This window comes from Mustela putorius, unplaced genomic scaffold, assembly GCF_011764305.1.
Source record: "Mustela putorius furo isolate JIRA1106 unplaced genomic scaffold, ASM1176430v1.1 tig00003871_pilon_pilon_pilon, whole genome shotgun sequence".
NCBI classification, from domain to species: domain Eukaryota; kingdom Metazoa; phylum Chordata; class Mammalia; order Carnivora; family Mustelidae; genus Mustela; species Mustela putorius.
The window spans coordinates 12,426,446-12,445,467 of record NW_025422023.1 but is presented as its reverse complement, the minus strand read 5'-3'; the positions used below and the strand labels follow the sequence as shown (position 1 = coordinate 12,445,467).

Below are 19,022 nucleotides of genomic sequence, written 5' to 3'. Positions count from 1 at the left end.
ATCTCTTTGCTAGCAGATTTTAACAAATAACAAGAGCCTATTTGACCTTCAGTAAACTTTGATTGGAGTTTCTCGTTTACTGCGGATAAATTTGTCAGGAGTTCGGATAGGAGTGGGGAGGGGGAGAAGGAGGGGTAGACGAGAGCGCCGGTTCAGAAATCCTGAATTTAAGGGACCTTGGGGTGAAGGATCGCGGTAAAGAGGAGGAGGAGGAGGAACCAGAGGCCCTCTTGTCAGTGGGTGGGTGAAGCTCTCCGGGGGTTCAGAGAGAGGAGACGGGGAGGAGAGGTCCGAGTCTTTGGGAGCAGTGGGTGGCAGGGTAGGGGGAGGGGAGCGGGCCAAGAGGACCTGTGAGGTGGAGCAGTGAGAGCAGAGGAAGGGGCGAGAGTGCAGAGTCCAGAAAGCTGGACATAAGGGACCTTGGCCCATCTGCCTTGGTGCCTGCCGAGGTTATTTAGGTCCATGAAAGTCTGATAGTTAAACATGCCTTCCGGAGGCCATTGGGACTGATTGTCTAATCGGTATTGTGGCCAAGCGACAGTACAGTAACGTCGTTTTTGCAGGTCCTGGTCCAGTTCCAGGGTTTTAAGATTGGCCAGCAGGCCTAAAACACCCCCGGGATGTTTTAGGGTCGAATTTGGATTGGGAGGTCCCCACGATTCGTTGCCGGGCAACCCGAGGGCTGGAGGAAGGCGTCCCCTCATCCACCACTGGGTTGCGGAAAAACTGTGTCGACTGCCGTAGAGGTTAGGACGTCTCCCAGCCTCTCAGAGTCACGGAGGTCACCTGGTGACCGGCGGGGTCCACCCTGACGCGGCCGCGATTAGGGCAGGGCTTTCCGGAAGGAGGCGCGGAATCGGGGAAACTCACCACAGCTTCGGAAGTGGCGTTCGGAAAGGCAGGTCCGGTTCGGCCAGGGAAAGGAGAGAGCCTCCATACTGTGTGGGGGCTCAATCTCCTTCCCGGGTCTCGGCACCAAATGTAAAGTTTTTTCTGGCGAGATAAACACAACACCAGGCAAAGTGGGTGCAAGGCAAGATTTATTAAAAACGCTCTCCGGCGAAGTTTCAGGGCTCAGGAGAAGGGGAGCCAGGAAAGTTGCGCCGGGAGGAGGTGGGCACCCTCGGGCGAGGTTCCGCCACTCTGGAAAGCAGAGTGGCGGAAATCGCACCCAAGGCAGGGAGGAGGGGGCTTTTAAGGGGTCTCGGAGGAAGCTCAGGGGTCTTTTGGAAGTTTCCCTTATTTGGATATCCCGCCTGCTCACGGGATCCCATTGGTCCACAGGAGCCCGGGGCGGGGGTCTCAGATTCCTGCTTGGGCCTTTGTTCTCCTGTCCGAGCTCAGGTCTTGTGGCGGGAACTTTCGCCATCTTTGGTAGCCCCCTTCCTGCCAGCCCAACAATCTCAAATTAGGTGTTTTGAGCATTGACAGTGTCTACATGAAGTACTAGTATGTAGTTGTACGTAACTTCAAAGAAAAACAAGAGTGTAGCACTACTTGGCTGAAAAGTGTTATTCAGCGTTATTGCAGTGGAATCATTTCCCAATATATTCCAGTTCTCTACAATACTGCACTGGGAGGTAGACCATTTTTTAGCTTTATTTCTGTAAATGGTTTCTCTGTACTGCCATTTAGGAGAATCCGAATAAATGATGGGTTTAATACTTTTTTCCCTTTTAATTAGCACTGGACTTTGTAGAAACAGTACTGAAATGAGATGGGATGATACAGGGAAGGAGCATCCTGGCAGGAATCATCAGGTCTCCGTGGTACTAGCCCTGGCCTTTTATTAACTTTATGTTGGCCTTGACTGAGTCATTTAACTTACCTGTATCTCACTTTTATTAAACCATGGAAAGAGGAGATTGGACTAGATTGTCATTTTTCCAAACTGTGCTGAGTTGAACACAGACATACCATAGTTTATTATTAGATTTTCTTTATACAAAGCACTTCATGGTTTAATAAATGAGCAGAACACTTCCCATTTTATCACCTTCTTTGAGAGTCACAGTGTGCATATTAAAGATCTGGGAAATTCTGATATAAAGTAATTTGTAAAGATTTGAACCCCAGAGCCCATATTTCTTAGAACATTGTTAACATTTTAATGATCCTGGAGTTTTCATGGAATTCAGTTGGGGAGGCGCTGCGTGAGGTGATAACTGAAACTTCCAAAAGCAAGTGTGTCAGAGAAACAGTTTTAGACTAGTAATCAAAGCACTTAGATTGTAGGCCAAGTTGGACTATCTTGGGCATTGGTTGACATCCCTCAGCTCAATTTCTCCATCTGCAAAATACTGATAGTACTAATGATATTATCAAATTGCTTGTGACAGTTAAATGAAATCAAGTGTGTAAGATTATCAGTGTCTCACGCATGGTGCATGGTAAATATTTAATATTATCATTTCTTTTTTCCTTTTGACTTCAGGATGTAAGACCAAAATTCTTGTCATATTCTGTGAAGGGTGAAGAAAGTAACGGAGAGAAGCAGATTCCCTGCTGAGTGTGGAGTCCTAGGCAGGGCTCAGTCTCACAAACCTGAGATCATGACCTGAGCCAAAATTAACCTCAACCAACTGAGCCACCCATGCACCCCCCAAGTCTTGGTTTTAATGGATATTGTCCTGCAGTCTTTTGAATTGAATTCATAATGAAGTTAGACTTGTTTATATGGGACCAAAGAGAGCACTGCATGTCAATATTCCTTTGATAGCCTGCAGGTCTGTCTTTGTTTTGTTAATAACTTGAAAATACATGGAGTACCTGGGTGGCTCACTTTGTTGAGCCTCTGACTCAATATCATTGATACTGTTCAGGTCATGATCTCAGTCAGGATCTGGAGATGGAGCCCTGGTTAAGATTGTCTCTTGTCTGTCTGCCCTTCCCCCTGCTCACACACTCTCACAAAAAAGGAAAAAAAAAAAAAACTCATTCTTTTTTTTTTTAACATTTTCTCAAAGATGAGTAGAAGCTATGCTTTCCATAGTTTGTATTTTTGTTACTATGGGGTAGGTGACTGATTCACTTTGAGTCGTCGTGCTGTAGGTAATTCATGTTGCTTTTATTTAGAGTAAGAATGAATCGTACAGTTCTTTAACAGTGAATTTGTTTTATCATTCATAGTATATGCTTAAGTTGAAATTACTATAGGTTTTCTTTTTTTAAGCACATCATTTGAGTGGTAGGTGATGGAATCTGCCATTGACTATACCATAGATTTGTACTTAATAAAATTTCCTGTGAATAATCCACACAATATGTGTTTGAATCTTAAATATATGAGTTCCTAAAACTTTTTTTTAAGTTGGTTTGTATCAGAGAATTAGAATGTTATAGATAACATATAGAATATAATGGTTATTGTGTGAGTATTGAAAAATTACTTGTATCTATTTGGTAATTTTTCATTGCTAAACTTCCAGTAAAAATCTCTATACATGGTTTTTAGTAATAATTTGTAATCGTGTGATGGTACTTGGCATACATGTAGCTATTTGGTGTATACACATATTATCCAATACAAGTTTTGTACTCCGTTCAATTTTCTCACTTGCTAATACCATTAATAAACTTTCGGCCTACTACAACTTGCTGTTATGAGAGAAAAACATAGGTAATTTACAAAATAATAGAATAAAATCTCATTCCAGTCTAGTTGAAGGGAAAGTTTTAACACTGTCTGACCGTGTGCAGTATAGATTATGGGCATGACAGAATTCTTAGTTTATTATTTTTGACAAAGCAAAATACTGAGATAAGATGGCAGTTGTTTGTGTAATCTTCCTTCTAGTGAATATCCTATTATAGTGATAATAAGTGAATAAAAAAGGATAATCCTAAAACAACAAATAAGAAGGATCCATCAGAGCTGGAGATTTCAGAATGCATTTAGAACATGAAAAACAGTTGGAGGTATTGTTATTGATGAAACAGCATGGAGGAATTCCCAGTGTAAGTATATGTGCTGTGGGGGGTCTGTAGAGTAAGAAGAAGCCAAACTCGGGTGCAGAACCCCACAGTAGTTGTGTGGAGTTAATGTCCAATAGGAGAGAGAGTGAGAGGGGGATGTGGAGCTTAATGTAGGGGGTTGGTGTAAGTTTTATTATGGAATAGCACATAGATGTTTATCCTGGAGGCTTGGGGCTTGTGGAGTGGGCTGGTTTCTTCTACAGAAATTGAAGACAGTGGAGGGTTGTAGTACGGCCCACCCCCCCAGTGTAACAGCCAACTTCTTACCCCTGTGTCTCCACGGGAAGCTAACTTTCAAAAAGGCTTTCTCGTGTACACATCAGTCTTTCTGGTCTCTTATTAAATATCAACCAAACTGTCAAGGATCACCATCAGTCAGGCTTTCACTCCTGCTGCTATTGCTGCTCCTCTACCAAATTCATTGGTCAAAAGGCGACTTGCGTGTGACAAATATAATGATCAATTTTTCATTCTGTCTCTGGGACAACACTTTTTTATTTTGATGGCTTCTCCCACAGTCTATTTTGCTGGTCTTTTGAAATGCTCTAGGGCTCAGTACTTGGCCCACATCTCTGTCTGTTCTCTCTCTAGGGCAGGGGTTGGCTGAGGTTTTCTCTAAAGGGCCCTGATGGTAACTAGTAGGCTTTTCAGGGCATAGGGTCTCTGCCTACTTAACTCCATCTTTCTAGCATAGAAGCAACCAGAGAGAGTAAAATGAATATGGCTTTGCCCAAGAAAACTTTATTTACACAAGTAAAAACAGGCCGTGGGCCAAAGTTTGCTGACTGTAGCTATTGAGCTTTTCAGCCCCACAGTTATAGATACCATCTATGCCTCCCAGAGATTCAGAGCCTGAATCTCTTTGTGAACTCAAGATTGACACATCCAGTAAACATATTCTGTTGTCTCCATCTAAATGTCTCAGAGACATCTCGAAGTTACCATGTGTAGTACCCTGGATTCTGGATTCCTCTGCCTGCTTGGTTATTTGTTTCTGTCCTCAAATCTGTAACCAGTAACTCAGCAATCATTCTTGGTGCCTTTCCTACTCTTAACCCCACTTCGGATTCAGTGGTTTCTCCCTTCAGCTGTGCTTTTGAAGTGTATCCAGAAGAGAGTTACTTCTCTCTACTTCCCCCTTGCGACTTAATCCATCTTCCACCTGCCAATTGTAGTAGCCTTCTGATTCTTCCTCCTGCTGCCACCCTGGACCCCTCCAGTCTGATTTCCACACAGAAGTTACCTTGATCCTTTTAACATGTAAGTCAGATCATGTCCAGGCTCTGCTCAAAACCTTAGTGACTTCTCATTTCGCTCAAAATAAACTTAAAATATTCACCACAGTATACAAGGTTCTGTGTGACTAATACTGGACTTCCTCTCTGAATTCGTCACCTGCCACTCTTCCTTTTGATCATTGTGTTCCAGCTGTCCTGGCCTCTCTGCAGTGTTCCTCCCTAGATAATCTGCTTGACCTGCTTCCTCACTTTATTTAGGTCTGTGCTGAAGTATTACCTATCAGTGAGATCTTCCCTGTCCTTTCCATTTAAATTTTTATCTCTTCCATTATTCATTCCTTTCTTGCTGTCATTCTTTTGCTTTTTGATGCTTATTGTACCCAGTATAGTAAGAACATACTCCTATTCATTGCTTCTATACTTGACCTGTCCTCCCAGAATAGAAATTCCATAAGAAGAGGGAATTTGTATACCCAGGACTTATGTATTCAGTAAATATTGAATGAATGAATTTAAGGAAATCTTACAAATAAAATAGAAAAGAAAAAGTAGAAGAGAATTTGATTTTTAAGAAGTCCAATAAATGTCCTCTGAGATTTAACTCTTGTATATATTAAAAAGGAAGAGGACGCTATGAAGAAAACATAATTACAGACCTTTTCAAATATTGTAAAGACAAAGAACTCAATAGGTGGTGTAGTGGGACGAAAGGTGATCTGTTGTTTTAAGCCACCAGGTTTGTGATCATCTGTTATGGCAGTCCCGGAAAACTAATAGAGAAAAGTTAGAATATAAGGTAGAATATAAGCTAAAAAAATCTACCAGAAAAGTTATAAGTTAAAGAAATCTACAGAAAGTAGAACAAAATGTCAAGGAGATAGAAAAAGGAGGTAGAGGAGACATAAGACTTAATCTGTGAAGTCTAATATTTGACTAATAAGAGTGCCAGAAGGAATGGAGAGGTAATTATCAAAGAGATGGTAGAAGAAATCTAAGAATGTAAGGACCCTAATGTTCAGAGTCCCAGATACATTGCAAAATCTCAGAAAACTGAGGCTTTTATAAAGAGGTTCTTGAAAGTCTTCAGGTATGGGGCCGGGGAGGAAGGGAGAATAGCTCACCTTAGAAGGAGTGAGAATCAAACTAATATTTGACTTATGAGCACAAATGAATGCCTACAACCTTCAAGATTCTGAGAGAAGATAACTTCCCTCCTAGAATTTACCCAGGCAAGCATCAATCTAGGGTGAAGACCAAATAAGGACATTTCAGACATTTAAGGACTTGGGAAATTTACCTCATATGCATCCTTCCTTACAGAATGCAAGTTAGGGATATGCTCCTGCAAAACAAGTAAGTAAATCAAAAGAGATGAATGCCTGGGATCCAGGAGACAGATCTGAGCTGGAGACCAAAGAAGCAGAGTCTTAGGATGCCAGAAAGTCATCCAGTCTTTATTGCAGCAAGGGGATAGAGATTTTCAAAGAGAGTTGTTTGTGTATAGAGAATCCATAGTCTTTGTGGAATCTGTGAGGCATTTGAATAATTTATAGATATGATTATGACTGACGATGGAAGAAACATAATTAGAAGCACAAGTCAAAACAAGCTGAACAGGAGAGGAAATTTAATTATAACATTATACTTGGCCAAAAATCAATACATAGACAGTGCTTCTCAAACTTACTTCAGTGTAAGAAGTATTTGTGGGTATTTGCTAAAAGTCTATCCAGACTTCTCTTAAGATTCTGATTCCCTAGGTATGGGAGATCAGAGACCTGTTTAACAAACACTCCAAGTTTTTCCTATCTTCAGAGAAGTTTTGAAAATATACTAATAGGAAAAGCATAGAAAATTCAGTATGAATATAGAACATTTATTAACCTTGAAATGAAAAAATAAAAGTGCAGAAGATAAAAATTAAGAGAAGGATAAAGGTACTGAAATAAAAAACCAGGTAGTACAGTCATATACTGTGTGTGTTTGGTGGAACAAGGAATAAAGCTGTAAATGTTAAGATTGGTCAGTAGACGGGGCGCCTGGGTGGCTCAGTGGGTTAAAGCCTCTGCCTTCGGCTTGGGTCATGGTCCCAGGGTCCTGGGATCAAGCACCGCGTCGGGCTCTCTGCTCAGTAGGAAGCCTGCTTCCCTTCCTCTCTGTGCCTGCCTCTCTGCCTACTTGTGATCTCTGTCTGTCAAATAAATAAATAAAATCTTAAAAAAAAATTTTATTTACTTATTTGCTTGATCCCAGGACCCTGGGACCATGACCTGAGCCGAAGGCAGAGGCTTTAACCCACTGAGCCACCCAGGCGCCCCTAAATAAAATCTTTAAAAAAAAAAAAAAAAAAGATTGGTTAGTAAAGAATTTAAGAGGAACAGATTGGGAGTGGAATGAACTAAACTTATCTCTTAATATTGGAATCAATAGATAATTTCTAAAATTGGTAAGGCAAAAACTAACCATACAAATATATTATTTGGAGAGATGTAGATAATTACTAGACCTCAAGTAAGTTAAAGAGGTGAAAAATTTTGCTCTGACAGTGGATCTGGATTGGAGAGAGGTGAAGACTGCTACATTTTGTCAACCATGTACATAGATTGCTTTGTTTAAACAGCAAAATAGATACTTTTTTTAAAAAAAGATTTTATTTACTTACTTGACAGAGAGATCAGAAGTAGGCAGAGAGGCAGGCAGAGAGAGAGGGGGAAGCAGGCTCCCCACTGAGCAGAGAGCCTAACTCAGGCCTCCATCTCAGGACCCTGAGATCATGATCTGAGCTGAAGGCAGAGGCTTAATCCACTGAGCCAACCAGGTGCCCCCCAAATAGGTACTTTAGAAAGCAAATTGGCAGCAACAACTTGGTTTCAAATCTAAAGAAACAACCAGACTGAGCTTCAAATACTGAAGTTCTAACTCAGGATTATCACTGATTGATTCTGAGGCTCTGAGAAGGGGCCATTTATATCCTGTGCTTCAGTTCTGTCATCTTTATGGAGTGGCACATATTGCTCCAACGCTTGCTGCACGGACCTCATGTCTCCGTCTATGTCTCCTGTGTAAAGTATGGATTACCCTTTCCATTTTACTGAGGATCAGGATACATAACACCTGTTTTTACATCTAGCTTTCGAGAGTCTTAACACTCTGTGGAGCATGCTGGTGTACTAATAGCACTGACCCCAGAAAACTTGATGGGGTCTCATCCTCCCTTTCTGCATTAGGTCGGTGATGAGCTTTCTGATAATGCTAAGAGGACTCCTTTGTCTTTGCACTTACTAGGTGGTGCTGATGGAGATGAGGAAGTACAAGCCCTGTCTTGGCTGTGGGCTTAGCTCACTTTTTAGCACTTGTGTTCCTGTGTCTAGTGCATTACCTTTTACAAACTAAATTACATATTGCTCAATTGAAAAAAATTGAGAAAATTAAGTTTCAGAGAAATTGAGTGAGTTTATCAAGTGCAGTAACTAGAAGTCAGGTTCTTGGTCTCTGTATTCATTGCTCTGCTGAGTTTTTGGTGTATTTCCCAATCATAGCATTATCATCTGACATCTAAAGCCATCTTTTATTTTTGTTGTTGCAGATATAATTCTATTCTTTTTTCTTCATTAGTACATTTTAATCTATACTATTTTATGGTTCATATGGCTGCTAGTAGGTATTGGTTTTCTAAGTCAGACCATTCACCCACTAATACTCTTTACTTTCCAAGATGCAAGTTAGACAACAGCTTAAACCCATGTATTGGAATTATCATAGTCTTTGAATATCATGTTTAGATCCCGATTTGCCTCAGCACACTTCATAAATCTTTAGCTTTTAATGATCACAGTCCCATTTTCTCCTCAGGCTTGAGTAGTGTGCTTTCATTCTAAATCATAGTAAGTTTGTTGGGGCTTGTCCTCAGTTCAGGAGCATTGGAGCTTTAGAGAAATTTAACACCAAATCAATGTGCTAGAGGTATCATTTATTCTAAATTATAAAGGCAGCCCAACTGGTCTGTCAAATTTCCTATACTTTCTTAATTTTAATGACAGAGTTCCTTGCTTTATGCAGCTGCTTGAAGAGATTATTGTTAATTCCCATCATAGTGATGGGTCCCAAATGTAATGATTGACATAATCTTCCAGAGGATTGTATTTTTCTCAAAACTACCTTATCTTTGTGGCTTAAAGCTAGGAATCACAGATTGGTGACTGTTCATTGGAACAAGAGCTTACATTTGTACTTTAATACTTGTTTTTCTTAACCTATTTTTTTATTATTTATTTTTGAAATTATATATAGTAAAATTGAGTCTTTTTTGGGGAATAGTTAAGAGTTTTGATAAGAATATAGATTGGTTTAAACACCATCACGATCAAGACACAGAACACTCCATTGTGCCTGAACAGTTTCCATGTGGTCTCTCTTGAGTCACCTTCACCCTCTGCCCTCAACTCCTGGCAATCACTGATCTGCTCTTTATGCCTGTAGTTTTGCCCTTTCCAGAATGTCGTCCAAATGATACTGTTTGAGTCTAACTTTTTTCACTTGGCATGATAACATTTTAAGATTTATGCATTTTGTTGTGTGTATCAATAGTTCATTCTTCTTTATCGGGTACTAATACATCTTTGAGCAAAATACCATTATATGGATGTAACAGAGTATATTTATCCATTTACTGTTTTTAACTAATGAAAAAAACTTTGTAGATAATAACAAGATTGTATATACTTTGCCATTTTGTACGCTTCTTTATCCTACCCTGTGAATGGGTCCTCAGGAGTTACCCTATTACTAAAGTGGGAAATATTACTAGAGATGTATTTATTGAATGCCAACTAAGTGCTAGGCACTTCCTGGATGCTGGGGACCCGGTGGAGAGTGTAGCAGAACAAACAAAAGCAAACAATAAAAACTATTAAGCCCAGCTTTTGGAAACAGGTGTGTTCCAATAAAACTGTGTATTAAGTTCTTGTATTTTATTTAAATAATATATACTTTTAAAAGTATTTAAAATACGCATTTCAGTAAGCAGTGAAGATAAGATAGTTTCTGTGACTAAAGTTCATTTTTGTTTTAAGCTTACCTTGATATAAGCATCCTAACACTGAGTGGGACACAATGATTTGTTTTTCTTTTAATTGGGTAGGACCTTTACATCTTTGTTCATGTGCATTGTAGACAGACATTGGGAATTCTCTTGTTAGGTTTGTCCTAGGGAAATTGACATCAGTTTTAATCCAGTCACTTACTAGAGAATCTCTTTTCAGAAGTGAGGTTTTTCATATTTGGGTGATAGTCAGTTTTAAACATTTTTCTACTTTGGATGTTTTAAGCTACAGAGAAAAGTACAGTTGACTTGAACAAGAGAGGGTTAGGGGCGCGTTGCGTGCCCACCACATAGTCAAAGATCTGTGTACAACTTCTGACTCCCTAAAAACTTAACTACTAATAGCTTATGTTAAACAGGAGCCTTACAATAGCGAAAACAGTTGATTAACACACATTTTTATATGTTTATGTATTATGTACTGTATTCTTACTATGAAGTAAGCTAGAGAAAAGAAAATGTTATTAAGAAAATCGGAAGGGAGAGAAAATACATTTACAGTACTATATTGTATCTAAAAAAAAATCTGGGTATAAGTGGACCTGTGCAATTCAAACTTACACTGTTCAAAGGTCAACTGTAGATTATTTTGGCAAACCAAGATATGGTTTATTTGGTATGTACTCTCTTTGGTCATCATATTGGGATAAATTTTAAAAGTTGAAATAAACTTTAAATTCAGAGTTAAAGTTAATTTGAAAAATCTTTGAACACATTTTTAAAAAGTTTAAAAGTAATTAAGGATATAATTGTTCTGAAGAACAGGATAATCTGTTGCTTTAATTCTGTATTTTTATTTTTGTTTCTGTTTTTTCCCTTTGCAGAGAATGTAGCTGGTCACTACATTTCCCCCTTTCATGATATTCCTCTCAAGGTGGACTCAACGGAGGTATTGTTTTAACTTGCTTTTGGGGGGGAATATATATTTCTGATATCACAAAATGCTTTTTGGAGGCATCTCGAAAGAATGAGATTGGAAGTCAAGAAGGACAGCAGAGTTGCCCTAATGGGATTGTAAGCCTCCTTCATGCATTAGAGATGGTATGAGAACAGGATCCTTCCAGGAGGAAGATTGTGGAACACTGATGTGTGATTTGTGCTTCCTCCAGGCCTTCAGAGGACTGGACTGTCAATAGGATGGCAAGAGGGAGAATAATAGTGAAGATTTATTGACCGCTCGTAGTGCTTATGCGCACTGTGCTCAGAACTTAACTTGCATTATCTGAGTACTGCTAGGTCTACTGTTACTATCCGTTCTTTGTTAATGAGGTTCAGTGCTTTGCCCTTGGTTGCAAATCTGTTGTCTGTTGTGGGAGGCGGGATATGAATTTAGGTGCTCTAACTCCAGAGGTTGCATTCTTAATTGCTCTTGTGTAATCCTTTCAGCTCTTTGCTTCTAAGTAGTATTCGGCTATAGTACAGGAAATCATACAATTTAGAGAGAGAATGAAGCCACAGACAGGGAGGAAGAACTCCCGTTTTACTGTGTGTGTATGTGTGTCCATGTGTTTTGTTTTGGCCAGTGAACAGTCCATCCTGAATATCTTGGGATATTCAGAGGAGCAACACCCTCCTTGCTTTTGGCCAAAAGTGCATGATTTCATTTGTTTATTTATTAATTAATTATTCTTTCAGTAAATAGTCATTGCAGCATTATGAGCTTGCCGGTGTTCTAGGCACTAGACCTGTAGTGGTGAATAAGATAGATGTGAGATCTAGTTTGCACTTGATTGGAGAAGACAGACAACCAGAAAACAAGTCAGTCAGTCGTGTTAAGTGCTATAAAACTAGAATAGGGTAATGAAAGAAAAAGGGTCAGTGATTCTTTATGTGGGGATGTATCACAACAAAATCTGTTTACTTAGCAAAAGAATAATATTTGGGGGAATCATGGAGTAGGTAGGAGTGGAGCCAGAAAAAGAGTGGACTAGAAGTACCCAGTGGGCATGGTATTCTGCCTAAGAAGATGAGGTTTGGGGAATATGAAATTGGGGTTAGGCAGAGTTGAGAATGGGGCAGGGCAAAATATAACAGGCTAACCCAGTGAATTCTGTGCATGTGGAGATTGGTACCCACGGTGGTTGTGTGGATGGGTTTCCCCCATCCTCAGCTCTAATGTTTGTACCTCCTGCTTTGGAATGTGGTATTTTAGGAACAGAAATAATGTTTTAGGACCTACTTGGAATAATCATTTTTCTGTTTTGTTTCCTTCATTACTGTTTTTTTTGGTGTGTAAAAGTTATATAGAAGTGTGAGCATTTGTGAATGGCGTAATTTTTCCTCCCAACCCATCACATACTCTGTTTTAATTTGGAAGTGCTTGATGGAGGCATAGTAATCACACCTTGGTGGAATTTACAGGCAGGAGGTGCAGCTGAGTACTTTCATGGCTTGTTAGTCATGCTCCCTAGAGTTTCATTTCAATAATGAAATGACTGTTTTAAGTGTAATCACTGGAAACTGACAGTCTTTCCTTAAAGACTGAACACAGCCTTTGCTTATTTTATAAAAACTAGGAAATATACTTGAAAGAGACTTAGGTTTTCTGATAAAATATTTTATGAAACACTAATGCTTCTGCACTGGGGATGCAAAGCTGAGAGAAAAGGAACTGGGCATTTGGTAGGTTCTCCGTGAATCATGATTCTGGACAGCCTCTGTGGTGAGTGTTTCTGTGGTAGGCTGACTTTCAGTGCTTTGCAATGCAGCTGTATTCTTTGCTGAAATATTAAAATTATAAATACCATCTTTTCTTTTATAGGAAAATGGCATTCCTACAAAGAGAGCACGAAATGATGAACATGAGGTATATCTCTAAAGGTTTTTTTTGTGAGCCACTTCTATTATCTGTTAAGGACCTTGATGATAGTTTGTGTTTGTAAAATCCTTCTAAAGTTCCCCCCTTACAAGATTTTGGTTTGCATACAGATTTTTTTTTCTTCTAGTACCTGGTTAAGGCAGCTAGGGATGATCTTAGTGTTTCACTTTTTTCTCTTGTGTTAAAATACACATAAAATAAAATTTAGCATTTATTGCACAGTTTTTAAAGTGTACAGTTCAGTGTAATTAAGCACATTTCACATGTGCAGCCATCACCACCATTCTTTGTTTCAGAATGTCTTTGTCTTCCCAGACTGAAACTCTACCCAGTAAACACTAACTCTCCATTCTCTGCTCCACCCAGCCCCTGGTAACTACTATTCTACTTTCTGCTTATGAATCTGACTATTCTAGGAACCTCCTTACCATTTCATTTTGTAACTGAAGAACCAGAGAGAATCAGGAAATAAACCCAGAGAGAATCAGGAAATGAACCCATGATAAATAAAAGTTATTTATTACAAAAGATAGTCTGAAGTAAAGGTACTTTATGAAAATTGGTCCGTTTACCATTTTTTTTATTCTAAGGGAAAAAGGTGGTCTGAGAGGCTGTTTTAGAATTCAGAAACAAGTCTTTTGGATAACGGAGAAAAAAAGTTACACCAACTATGCGCTAATAAATGTCTTCTGAGTATATCTTAAATATGTGACTGTCAAACCTTTAATAGTTCTTGATTTAGGACCAGAACATTTGATTGATGCCTGTCATCCCGTCTCATGCTGTTGATGCCTTTTGTCTTGCTTGTGTCAGACAGTTTGTCCTGCCACCTTCCTCAGCCTCCTTTTCCCTTAAACCTTATTTCATTTTTCTCTACTTCAGCTGAAATTTATGACCCCAGCCTTTGAATCTACTTCCAGAAATAGCCATGAATGCTGTTTAGTCCCAGCCATCCATATTGTATTTTCTTAAATTGGTGTCTGTTAAAATGGCCCTTAAACCATCTATGTTGGAACAACAAAGAACACTTGTTAGAATTTCAGATTCTAGGGTTTATTCCATATCTACTAAATCAGAATCTGCTTGATGGGGACTGTTTAGTCCACCTATGTAACAGGTGTTTCAGGGCATTCTGTACACACTGAAGTTTGAGAACCTCTGCCCTAGATGGCAGTGAAGAGATATTGAGGGCTTCGAGGCTTTATAGGTTCCTGAGGACTTGATGTATTCACCTGGAAATAGTTGTGGGTTTTTTTTTTCCCCCAGTGGGAAAAATGTATTCTGAGTCCATATAGCCAACTTAAAATTTAATTCTTAGAACATGATTCATACGTCAGAGAGTGACTAATTTGAGTCTGTAGTTTCTGTGTTTGTTTATTTATAACTCTCTCCCATTTTTGCCAAGCCCTTGGCAATGACTTTTCTGTTCTGTTTCTATGAGTTTGGTCCTTCTTTCCTACCCCCTTCCTTCCTTCCTAGAATTCCACATATAAGTAGTACAATGCAGTAGTTGTCTTTCTCTGTCTGGCTTATTTCAGTGAGAATAATGCCCTAATGGTCCACCCATGTTGTCACAAATGGCAGATTTCCTTCTTTCTCATGGCTGAATAATATTCCATTGTATATATTAAGCACATCTTCTTTATCTTTTCATCCATTGACAGACATTTCGATTGTTTGTATATCTGAGCTATTGTGAATAATGCTGCAGTGAGCATCAAAATGTAGATATCTCTTCAATATTCTGTTTTCATTGTCTTTTTTTAGAAGATTTTATTTACTCATTTGTCAGAGAGCACAAGCAGGGGGAGCAATAGGCAGAGGGAGAAGGAGAATGAGAAGCAAGACGGGGAGCAGGGAGCCTCATGTAGGACTTGATCCCAGGACCCTAAGATCATGACCTGAGCTGAAGCTAGCTGCTTAACCTACTGAGCCACCCAGGCGCCACTCAGATTTCTTTGAATAAATACCCAGAAGTGGGATTGCTGGATCATATGATAGCTTTGTTTTTATTTTTTATTTTTATTTTTTTAAGGATTTTATTTATTTATTTATTTGACAGAGAGAGGGAGATCACAAGCAGGCAGAGAGGCAGGCAGAGAGAGAGGATGAAGCAGATTCCCTGCTGAGCAGAGAGCCAGATGCAGAGCTTGATCCCAGGACCCTGAGATCATGACCTGAGCCGAAGGCAGAGGCTTAACCCGCTGAGCTACCCAGGCGCCCCTGTTTTTATTTTTTTTAAAAACTGCCACACTGTTTTCTGTAGCAATTTGCATTCCCACCAACAATGCACAAGCATTCTCCTTTTTTCACAATCTTACCAGCACTTGTTATTTCTTGTCTTTTGATGATGACAGCCAGTCTAACAGGTGTGAGGTGATACTTCATTGTGGTTTTGATTTGCATTTCTCTGACAGTTGTGATGTTGAGTACCTTTTCATGTACCTTTTGACTGTCTCTTGGAAAATCGTGGTGGGAGGGGCAGAAGAAGAGAGTCCCAAGCAGACTCCCTCCTGAGTGCAGAGCCTGCCTACTAGGCTCTATCTCAGGACCCATGAGATCATGACCTGAGCGGAAATCATGACCTGAGCAGAAACCAAGTCAAACCAAGTTAGCCGCTTAACCAACTGAGCCACCCAGGTGCCCCCCTGCCCATTTCTTAATCAGATTTTTTTTTTTCTATTGAGTCACATGAGTTCTTTGAGTTTTGGATACTAATCTTTATTTGATATGTGACTTAAAATATTTTTTACCATTTATAGTTTACCTTTTTTATGTTGTTAATTGTTTCCTTTGCTGAGCCGAAGGTTTTTAGTCTGATGGTCTTGTTTATTTTTGCTACATGTTGCCTTTGCTTTTAGTATCAAATCCAAAGTTTATTTGATCTTTTTAAGAGTTAGAGGAACTAAGGGTGATATCCTCCCATTTTTTTCCAAAGTATATAAAATTTACTAACTTTCTTCATGTATTATGAGTTTTTCTTTTTGGTTTTTGCAATAAAAATAGAAAGGAAAAGTAGAGAGACAGAAAACACCTGAAGAAGGAGGTAAATGGTTCTTGCTCATATCCAGCTTTCTCACATGAAATGTGTCCCCTCGTATCTTTCCTATTTTCTGGTAAATTTCAGCAGACCATTACTGGTTTATAGTTAACAGTAATCTTAGGATAACCAGGCTAACATTGGCTTTAAAAAATTATAAGTAATATGTATTTTAGCTGGAGGGAAGAAAAGCAGGCTGGGGATTCACTCTTCAGAGTCAGTAACAAGTGATGAAGGAGAGACGGTTTGCACACTTAAAATTCAAACCTTGTCTTTTGTTCTTTTGGCCTATTTCAAGTTTCTGTGAGTGGTTTTGGTAGGTGTCATTGTGTAAAACAGTTGTGACTAGCCAGGGTCTTCCTGTAACCTCTGAGGATTCATCTGTATGCATTTGTTCTTGTATAGCCAGGCTTTCAGGGATGAATAAATTATGTGAACATCTGCCATTTACTTGGGTTTTTCTTTTTAACAGCTACTTGAGACATATTTAAACAGGTGCTGGGGTACCTCATAAAAGAGCATAGAAAATGAAACATAACAGCAAGACTGTGTATAAAGTTGCAAGATAGGTATGAGACATACTTCTAAGGAGCAGTTGTGAATTCATTCTTGGCTTTGTTCTTTATCTCATTATGGTTTTGCGTTTCTGTCATTGGTAAACTTTAGTCTTAACTAGAAAAGCTTAACAACCATCATTACTTTTGTGACTCAAATGGCATTCTTTGAATTAATAGCATCCGTGTTTCACTAAGCCCCCACGTATTGTTTAGCAGTGCTGTAAGCCAGAGGTTTGCAACTCTGGATGAGTATTAAAATTTGCTTGCAGAGCTTTTAAAAATAAGCAGTGCCCTGCCTCCATCCCCAAGCTATTGAATTCAAATATGTGGAGGTGGGCTCTAGGAAACCTTTTTTTTTTAAAAATTGATTAAAGCTCTCCTGGTGATTTTGATGCGTGGCACAATTGAGAATAAGTGTATTTAATCACTGCTTTCTCAAATGATCTGTGCTAAGGAATTAGTTTTTGGTTTATTTCTGATCTGTTGTGAACTGACACTTCAAAAAAAATAATAAAAATGAATTATTAGAAAAGTGTAATTCAAGGTTTAACAGACTTAAAAATGACTCCATAAAATTGCCATTAACATTTCTAAATGAGCCAGTAACAATCAGCTTGCATATTAGCTCTGGTTCTTGGCCATACTTGTAGCACTGTTTTAACATGGCTTTCCCATGGTAAGTTGTTAGTTACTGATAACAAAATGGCATGCAAGTTGACTTTAAACTTGAGACTTTATTTTTGTAAGGCCCAAACTATGGAAAATTACAGATTTGTATACCTAAGTACTGTAGGCAGGTATTTTTACCCACCATTGACCTAGAGTCTCTTTTGTTTTAAATGCTCTGTAAAGTTCAAAAATGATAAAAAGAAGCTGGTTCTTTTATAACTTAAGGGTATCAGAAATCCTAGATAAGCAAGCTAAGTGTAGAAAGGTGTCAGTCTGACTTTTTAAACTTAATACCTATGCCAAAAGCCTTAATTTTACATGATGATCATAATAACTTGTCTTTAAATATTGCATTGGTTTGGGAGTTGTTTTTTTTAAGATTTCATTTATTTATTTGTTTATTTATTTGAGAGAGAGAGAGAGAGTGAGAGAGAGAGAGAGAGAGCGCGAGCACGTAAGAGGGAACACAAGCAGGGGGAGTGGGAAAGGGAGAAGCAGGCTTCTCGCTAAGCAGGGAGCCCGATGCAGGACTCTATCCCAGCACCCTGGGATCATGACCTGAGCTGAAGGCAGATGCTTAACAACTGAGCCACCCAGGCTCCCCTAAATATTGCTTTGTGATTTTCAAAATATTTTACTTTGTAATTTTTTTGTGTATTTTCATTTAAATAATGTAATTGATCTGTGTTACAACTTTGTGTGGTGAATAGGACAGAGATCATTACACTTATATTACAGATTGGAAAAGTGAGACTTTAGTTTACATGATGGACCCTGTCTCTCACTTCTGTTTTAGTTGGAAAATAAAAATTGAAACACGTTTCCATTCTAGTTCTGTCACTATACTGTGAAGGTGAAATATAGCAAGCTTTAATGCTGCAGCGTCATGTGACATGATGGCTTAAATCCTGCTGTGTTTTAGACAACAACTTTAATTTTTCAGAAGAAATTTAAGGCATGCAGATGTATGATGTAGTCTCCACACATTTTTGTTGGGAAAAAAATTACAGTATTCTTGCACAAGAGACAAGTGATACAAAGGATAAGTAAAAATTTAAAAATTATCTGTTTTTTTTTTTAACCTGCAGAATTTGTTTAATATGGTTGTAGAAGTACCTCGGTGGACAAATGCTAAAATGGAGGTATGGCTATGTTCTTTTAATATCAAGTAGAAATTACAATTAAGACTTAAAAACTTTATTTCACGTTGTCTGGCAGTATTTTGAATTTGGGATGGTTGACAAACTTCTTTTTGATAAAAACAATAGAAAACATTTTCGTGAACTTGAAATGTAATTTTCAAATAGCAAAATATTATTCAAAGCTGAATTTACACTTTAAAGAGTGTGTTTTCCACTTTTGTCTCTCTGGTTTGTTATACACATATTTATTTAATTTTCTTTGACTCCTCTGTCTTTGAAAAATAACAAACATTTTCAAGGTTTATTTAAATAGATTCAGAGATGTATTTTGTTCACAGATAAAATTGAGACATATTTATTTGGGACTGATGGCAAGTTTCTAAAGATAAACTGTCCTTTAGATTTTTGTATCAGAAATGAAAGCATTTTCCTGGCCAACTCTTGATTTATAAGTGCTATCCAGGATATCTGCTATTCCCTGG

The 19,022-nt window shown here is 38.7% G+C and overlaps 1 protein-coding gene across 2 annotated transcripts in view; it reads left to right on the top strand.

Moving 5' to 3' along the window:
* The window catches only part of PPA2 (inorganic pyrophosphatase 2), a 93,282-nt gene that overhangs the window by 7,178 nt on the left and 67,082 nt on the right, over nucleotides 1-19,022 (top strand). Inside the window, exons 2-4 of one of the 2 annotated variants that reach the window (XM_045067056.1) lie at nucleotides 11,139-11,203; nucleotides 13,076-13,120; nucleotides 18,487-18,540. In XM_045067056.1, the coding sequence (XP_044922991.1) occupies nucleotides 11,139-11,203; nucleotides 13,076-13,120; nucleotides 18,487-18,540 (164 nt within the window). The remainder of the gene's footprint in view (nucleotides 1-11,138; nucleotides 11,204-13,075; nucleotides 13,121-18,486; nucleotides 18,541-19,022) is intronic. The other variant, XM_045067058.1, reaches the window with a different exon arrangement.